At 47.1% G+C, this 8,560-nt stretch overlaps 1 protein-coding gene across 1 annotated transcript; it reads right to left on the reverse strand.

Annotated features, from left to right (window-relative positions):
- Nucleotides 1-4,213: 4,213 nt before the first annotated feature.
- Nucleotides 4,214-5,199, reverse strand: LOC142577788 (very long chain fatty acid elongase 4-like). Its single transcript, XM_075687239.1, has one exon. The coding sequence runs from the start codon at nucleotides 5,108-5,110 to the stop codon at nucleotides 4,274-4,276; it is 837 nt and encodes a 278-aa protein (XP_075543354.1). The 5' UTR covers nucleotides 5,111-5,199; the 3' UTR covers nucleotides 4,214-4,273.
- Nucleotides 5,200-8,560: the final 3,361 nt, after the last annotated feature.

Genomic DNA, 8,560 nt, shown 5'->3' on the forward strand with positions numbered 1-8,560 from the left:
CGAATCGAAAAACGAGCTCAAGAAGCTTCCTTCCTCTTCGCATAAGGAAATCTGGAAATATTTACAAATTTCCTTCCGAACACGCGTGTCCTCTCCTGCCGGGATCCTTCCGTTGTGGCAGTTAAGAGGTCCTCATCTGGGCTTCTTGAAAAAAAAAAACTAGAGAAAGAAATTAAAATAGGAAACTTGTGTTACAGTGTATAATATACGGTGCCATTCGAAAACCTTTTTGAGCTGCGAGCTATCTCGTTACCCCACCGGCATCATCTCACAATAAGATGTCGGTGTCTTCGTGTATATTTTTTTTTTTCACATTATTTATCGTACATCGGAGCCGCGGCTGCAATCATAGATAATTAATCGAGCCCTTCGCAACGCCGTCTTGCCGAACGCCGTTGACCTTGGCCGCGAAACACTCTCGTCGAGGCTTCCCGTGCGATGGGAACGACTTCAAGACATAAAGACACTAGGCAACGACGATACTAAGAAAAAAAGGAGTCCATAGTGAGCGGAGGTGCACAAGCTGCCAGCGCCTGCTCATGGGTACCGGCCCGTGTGTGCGCCTTGGTATCGGTTGACGTCGAGGAAACGTGACGGGCTCGCTTGCTTTCTTCCGTGGCCCATGCGGACTACGTGACGGCTTGCACATGGTAGGCGCCGATACCCTGAGGCCAGAAACAGTTTCAGCACGGCGCGGTCACGGCGTTTTTCCCGCTCCCGTCCATAAGGCGCTGGCAGATAAAGGGTTTTGCTGTCACGTATGCCTAGAGAGGGGTGCTCTCCACTCATATGTTGTAATTGTATACGGAACCTGAGCTCTTCCTCAATGAGACTTTGTCATTCCAGCGCTGGTGAACTTTGAATCGAGACGACGGAATCCAAGAGGGGCGTGGTACTGACTCCCGAAATGTGGGCGTGACCTCACTTTACAGGAGCTTCGGTGCCGGAACAGCTGTACCCAGTTACGGCGTTTTATGTGGGTTCGAAGAGTGGGCGAGTATTCTTCTCCCCCAGGGGGCGCATCGTGATTGCCTCACTAAAGGCGGACATCGGGCACATATTTTCAGACGGTCACTTTCGGAGATATCACTTTCATTGATCGTTGACTGGCTGTTTGACAAAACCAGTTGAGCTGATTGGCTGGAAACAGCTCGAATCAGTCTACGCGCCGTGTGCTACGTCACGCGAAAGTGATATAGTATCGCCGAAAGTGACCGTCCGAGAACACGTCCCCATGGACGATACCGCGTTTGAAGGTTATAGCTGTCAGCACCTCCATTTACTCTAAATTTAATCGCGGTCAATTATCTAGTTCTTCCTGGACACCGTGAAAGCACGAATGTAATGATTTTTCATACTTGGCGCGCAAGTTCGGTCATCGACCGCGCGTTTCGTGGTCAAGTATCGTGGTCGCACCAACGTGCTCGCGCGAGCCGTGTGAGCCTGCGTGCGATGCTGGCGGGTTAAGCTGCTAATGAAAAACCTGAAAAGGAAAAGAATGAAAAGCAAAATTGTATCAAGCAACGTATTAGCAGACTTAAAACACGATTTCATGACTTTTACGGATTGAAACATTTCTTTTAAATTTATTACTAAACCTAAATAAAGAAGTTTCACTGAAGTGCTGGCAAGAAAAAAAACAAAACAAATGCATTTCTTGTTGCGAACGCAGCTACTCCAAGTCGTCTTGCTAGCACCTACAGCGTTCCATGCTGCGCATGAAACGGAGCGTAGTCAAAATAGCAGTATCAATGTAAAAACCGCGAGAGAGATAGGGCATGCTCAGGCAGATGGTGAGCAAAATATGTGTTGATTTGTGGAGAAAGAATGCCAACCTTTCCCTTGTTAATGTTGGTGGTGATTCTTTAAAACATGACGTATACCCACTAAAGAACTTAGTCAGACATTGAGAAATAAATTGAATAATGGCAAATAACAAAATTTTTAGAAAACCATTTTTGCAGTTGTGTGAAAATTCGAGCAACTCATATATGAAAGACGGCGAAGCTTAATAAGGAAGTTCTTAACCCTTTCGTAAGTCCAGGTGTCTGGCTTGCCACTGCCCGAAATCTACCCAAGACTTTTCAAACGTTTCACCATGCCCTTGCATGGCCCCATTCTGGCCGATCCCCCAGACGGGGCTGCGCTATATCACCGAGGACCGACCGACCGACTAACATTAGGACGCTCCACTATATCCCAATGCGTGGTACTTCTATACCCTCCGCTATTGTACGGTATATGTTTCAATATTCTGCACTGGCTCCATAGTTTCTGCTGCCCAAGAGTAGGGTAGCCAACCTTGGTTAAGCTCCCTATACCATAGAGTTTCCAACAAAAATTACTACAGGGAACTCTGGCGCTAGTGTCTACGGGAGCGGTCGTCCCAGCATGGGAATTACGGGAAGTACATGGATTTGCCTAAACTTCGTCTTTTTGGCTTCAAACCGGCTTCGTGACTTTGTAAACTCGTCATTTTCAACAGTGTATTGCATAATAAATAATTAAATAAACATCATTAATATTGCCAGACGTCAGGATTCGAACACAGGGACTCTAGCGCAGAAGCCAGATACGGAAACCATTAAGCCACGGACGCTTTTTTTTTCTTTATTGTATTAAGCCACGGACGCATGCATCGACAAGCGAATGAAACGCCCTTGCGAATTTATCGCGGGCATGCCATTGCCTTGAGACGCTTGGCGCGTTTCGATTTGACCACCTGGACAAGCTCAATCCTTGCAAATAATAGCAATGATACGCGTTCCCGGTGTCTTCTGCATTCGAAGAATATAGATTGCGCTGAAATATAGGACAATAAGATTTATATAGCGTAATATACAAAGCCACAAGAACGTCTGAATCCACAAGCACGAAGATCAGACAAATCCATGTACTTCCCTTCATTCCCATGGTAGGACAACGACTGCAGCGCCAGAGTTCCCTCTAGTAATTTTTGTAGGAAACTCCATGCCCTACACAATTCCCTCTTCGTTCCTCTCTCTTTACTGCCGGCTCTATGGACGCCGGATTCCAGCTGCACGTTCTGATGCCCGGTTCGTAATATGGCCGCTTTGGGGTTCCGACGCACGCTGCGTTGCTGGAGGTAATTCTGCGGGTGACCGTGGCCTCCGAGATCGCACGGGTGCGCCGTTGCAACCTCGGAGGCCACATGCGGACATTCGATACCGACCACGCCGCCATACGTTGGCGCCACCATTGCAGTAATGGAAAACTGACGCTCTGTACGAGACGTTGGCTCATTGTTCTCCGTCTTCGTTGTCACTCGGTTTACAATTTCTCGTTTGGCGCAATAGCAAAGTAAGGGTGGTATTCTCGGCGATCATTCATGGAGATTTCGCGTGACCGGCACCGAACGCGTCGACGTGTACGGGAGACAGCGTTCCTCGCAGGCACTTTTCCAAAACAGCCAGCGGGTTCGTCATTGTGCCAGGAGCGCTATCGCTCGTAGACGCTGACGCGTCCGGGGATACAGTCGCTCGAAATATCATGAAAGTAAGTATCCCCGAAAGTAATTGCCATATCAAGGCAATGACAACCTTTCTTTACTGTTCACCAACCGACATAACTATATGCCAAACGGTATATACGAAGCACAGTCGCACGTATACTAGACATTCAACAACGAAAGCGGGTGGCATGACACTGTAAAGTTCCGCCATATTGTTGAATTCTCTGTCTTGTCACTCCTCATCGGCTCACATGGCTCGTCTCAATGGTTCAAAATGCCAACGTGGCAGAATTTGACGCCATGGAGTTTTTCATTGTCTAGAAGATGCAGGACAGCTCGTCAGGTATCATTTAAAAGAAGAAATAATAAGCAGTTTCACATTTTCTTTGAGAGAATTGCCGTGTCGCTCTATTGGAAACTCGTGTCATGATGTTATTGCTGCACATACATTTGTCGGAGCACTGCTTAACTAAATGGTGTGCCCCCGGAGAGTGCGTGGTAGGTATCCCAGCGGAAGAATTTGCCGCATGGTCTACACATCATCACATGCAGTAACAGAAAACATGACAGGATTCATTAAAAGCCGTATTGAAAGCGGTCATTTGTTTATGCTTAGCACGAGCTGAAGAGCTAGTCGATAATCCATGCTTTGGTTGGGCAGCGAATTTGAAATCGGCGCCTGTGTATGTACTGATCATTCGTGTTTGTGTGGGCGCGTCTTTTTTTTTTTTTCAGGTAAGCTGCTTAACCAAATGATTTATTTTTACACAACACAACCCACGACTTGGTGCACGGTGAATGTTAGCCGCGTTTCGAGTGCGCATCAACATGAAGGCAGTCTCCCAGCCGTCCGAGGCTTTTCTTGGCCGCGTACGATCGTCGGTAAAAGGCGCAGAACATAACCAGCAGCACCAACGGCACTCCAACCATGAGCAGCGCCATCCATCGCGGGAACCTGCAGTCCACGAAGAGGGGCACGGCTCCAAAGAGCACGAAGGAAGTGAGCTGCGCCATCTGGACCTGAGTCAGGTAGCGTTTCCACCAGAGCCACCTGCGCACTTCGGGTCCGAGCGTGGTGAGGAAGTAGTACGTGTACATCAGCACGTGCACGAGGGCGTTTAAGACCATGGAGAAAACGTTCTGCCCCACGACGCCAGTCTGAACGGAGATCCACATGACGCCCACGACGGCCGCGTGGTGGAAGACGTGCAGCGCAGTCACGTGATTCAGGTTCTTGGTCATCACGAAAGTCGCCGTGTCGAAGAGTTCAGCGAGCTTCATGATGAGGTACCACCAGGCCAGGCTGAGCAAGGGCAGCCCTCCTCGGGTGTAGTCAGGTCCCTGACAGAGCCAGCTGTAGCGCTTCCGCGCGTCCTCGTGGAAGTAGGACAGCCGCCCCATGGCCACGACGAAGTAAGCGTTCCAGATGACCATGGCGAGGTTGTACGACTGGACCAGTCCGCGTACGCGGAGTGGTTCGCGGCTTCGCATCAGCCACGGGGCCCACCAGATCGAGAACGCGAAGTAGCCGAGCATCAAGAATAGCATCGGTGTGGGATTACCCATCAGCGGCCAATTCCTCACTCGTGGGTCGCACGTGTCGATGAAGGCGTCCACAAGGTCGTAGAAGTAGTTCATTGTACCCGGTACGCTTGCGCTGGTATGGAACAGACCGTAGGGGCTGAGCTGTTCGAAAATGGGACACTGATCTGTTCGAAAGGCCTTTCACGTGACATTATGACGACGACGATTCACAACTATGGCACGTGCCAACAAAACAGAATGGGCGAATAATCAAGCGGTGAGAAAAACCAAAAAATTATAATTACTTCAAGGAGAGTAAATATGCAAAGAAGAAAAATAAGACAAGAATCGCGCATAACCTGTGTATATTTATCGGATAGGATGTCTTCTCATGGCGCGCCGAAGTTCGTCTGCTTGAAGTACGGTGGAGAACTAACGCACGTGCCCCGAGTGCACGTGCGGCGCATGCCGGCATTAAAGACCCTCAATGACGTGTTCCGCCGACCATTTGTCGGAGCGCATCGATCAAGGGGCTTTATTCCGGCTTCTGTGAACTCGTTTTAGATTCGTGGTATTTGCGAGAATTGATTCCGGGACATTTGTCCCTTTCAGGTTGATTCAAATCATCAATGAGCCTGTGCTTGTCCCGTTCTCCAAATCGTGCTGAATTCTCGAAGAATCCCCGTTCAGAACAGGTATTTGACTACCTGCACAAGACCGTACATCATCGGGCAAGATCATCGCGGACGGTGTTTCACTGAAGAAGGCTGCATCTGCAATGTTGTGTACGTGCATTGAAACGCTGAAAGCATTGCCTCAACGTGCTTTTGTGTGTGGCGGGTGCCCGCCGAATACGAGACTCGTGAAACTTTTTCGGCTTATTACAAAGTGAGAGAGAGAGGCTGTCAAATAAAAAAAGACTGTCTGGCGGCACGCCTATCATGCTAATCCAGATGAATGCGATGACAATGAAGTGATACACACAGCAGATGGGACATTTAATACATACATACCACAACATAGCATATTATCTCCTTGAGGTTACAACCATGGTATATCGACCAAAGTGTTCAGCAGACAACCGTTTCCAACAGCTAGATGGGTGTTTTTCGTCGGACAACGATTTGCCAAAAAGAAAAGAAAATGTTTTTGTCTGCATAGTGGCCCGTCACAAGTGAATTGCTGGGTGGACCTGTTCGTGTTTTTCTTTTCTGTTGCTGTGCGATTAGGTGTACATCGATCATGTGCAATAAAACCGTCAGTTATAAGTAGCGCCGTGTCCCAGTATGTTCTGTTACCGTGATTGTGCCCTTAGCGCTATAGCGTACATGACGGTATGACCAGTAGCCAAACAAGAAAATGTGGCTTAAGCGACATTCCTTGTTCAACTGCAGCTCATTACTTCGAGGTTCCATTTTCCTTTCAATTTCCGCCTTGTTTGGAAGTGTACAGGACACCACTCATAATTTCGAGACATCAGTACTTCAATCGCATACACCGAGTTCCTAGGGAATTTTTCCAAGCTATGATCTAGTCTCGCAATACGCGCCTGCAACCTACCTTCATGTTTGCTGCTGCTATGGTTCACTTCCTGCAGCCGCGTTCAGGACAGATGAGGCAAGGTCTACAAAAATGGCTGGCGTATAGAGATTCCGCAAAACCTGCTTCTCCGAGTTGACGCAAGGTCAGTTGAAAGGCGCATGACCCACAATAAGAGTGCCTGGAAGCCGATCCGCAATTTCTTACATGCAGAACGAAAATGAAGTTCTCAAGCGAGACCAGCGCAATAGCACCAATTTCTCTCCTGCCTTCTATGAGTTGATCACACATGTTGCTTCTTGGCCCTAGTCACTGCTGAATATTTTATTGATAAGAGAGTTTACTTTGAAATTGGTTGGATTCGTGAAATTGGTGAAATTGATTTATGCATGAACGGCCATTTGCATACATTCTTGCAGTTCTTTCTTATTACAGTTATACCGTTCAGATATCGTCGATGAACTTGTTCGCCATGACATCGGATGACTCTAAAGCAGTGATTCACGATCGCACGAACGAACGCACAGGCACGCAGCACCCCCCCCCCCTTCCACACAAACACACATGCACTCACACTCGCCGATACTTGATACACATAGGTCGGTACACTCAAGAGTACATTCTCATACTGCCTCCACACTCATTTCACAGGTGAGAGATAGAACGTTAGTGAGTGACGAAGAGTCGGAGCGGGCGTCAGTGAACGTTACTATCCATTCTTGGGCAGCTCACATAGAGAAACAAAACACGAGAAAGAATACAGGACAAACGCTGGTCCTATGTCTTCGTAGTGTTTCGTTTTCTACGTGCGCTGTCCAAGAATGGATAGCTTCCAACTCGCCCGCTTTTCAATCCTTTTGACGTGAGTTTATAGGGGCAGGCGTGAGTGTCGGTTAACGTCAGTACGAACGAAAAGTCAGCGACAGTGGATTTTGAGTGGACGTGAGTTTGAACGTGGGTGACTGTCGGCGAATGTGATTGCACGGGAGTATACAGGGTGCTTAACCGAACACTTTCGAAAATTCTTAAAGGTTGTCTGTGGCAGATAGCACAATTTTTGTTCATGAGGTGGTGTACTCGAAGCGGCGGACACAACTTGCACAAGAAGCTGAAATGCATAATTGAATAATTAACAAAAATACCTAATTAACATTTAAAGTAATTACATTATGGTCCACATTGCAATTTACAAATTCTAGCCACGAAGTTTTCAGGGCGAATCCATTAGGAACGAATTCACAGGCTGAAACCAGTTTGGAGATATTAATTCCCGAACTTTGCCGAGAAATGCATTGGCGTTCCAGTTAATTTTGTTGTTCAATGTATAAAACCACGTTTGGTTAAAAAAGTAAGTGGAACGACAGGGCATTTTTAGTGCAAGTTTGACGACACATCTCTCGTAAACGGTGTCGTCCTGAGATTTTCTTCCAAGTGGATCCGCCTTGCGAACCCCACGGCTAGAAGTTGTAAATTGCAATATGGGCCATGAGGTAATTAGTTAAACACTTGATTAATAATTTTTGTTAATTAGTCGATTATGCAATTCGATTTTTGACATGTCCGCCTCTTCGACTAGAGCAGCTCATGAACTAGAATTGTGCTATCTACCACAGGCAACCTTTAAAAAGTTTGAAAGTTTGCTGAAGCACCCGGTGTAGGCATGTGCGTGAGTGTGAGTGTACATGAGTGTGAGCGTACATGTAAATGAATTTCCATAATGGATTCATTTACATGTTCACTAATTTGAATATTCACTGAAATGAATCTCTATCCTGGTCATTCATTTCAAGTGGATACGTCTTGCAATCTCACCGGCTACAATTCGTAAATTGCAATGGGTGCCGTAAAGTAATTATGAATTAGTAGATGTTTGCTAATTAGCTAAATGTGTGTTTCGAGTTCTGGTGCTAGTAGTGTCCGCCTCTTCGAATAATCCAGCTGAAGGACAAAAATTATGTTTGCCACAGGCGATTTCAAAAAATTTCGGGCAACTTAATAATGATCACTCCGTATATATCCAAGTTG

The sequence above is a fragment of the Dermacentor variabilis genome, chromosome 4, assembly GCF_050947875.1.
Source record: "Dermacentor variabilis isolate Ectoservices chromosome 4, ASM5094787v1, whole genome shotgun sequence".
In the NCBI taxonomy this organism is placed as follows: Eukaryota; Metazoa; Arthropoda; class Arachnida; order Ixodida; family Ixodidae; genus Dermacentor; species Dermacentor variabilis.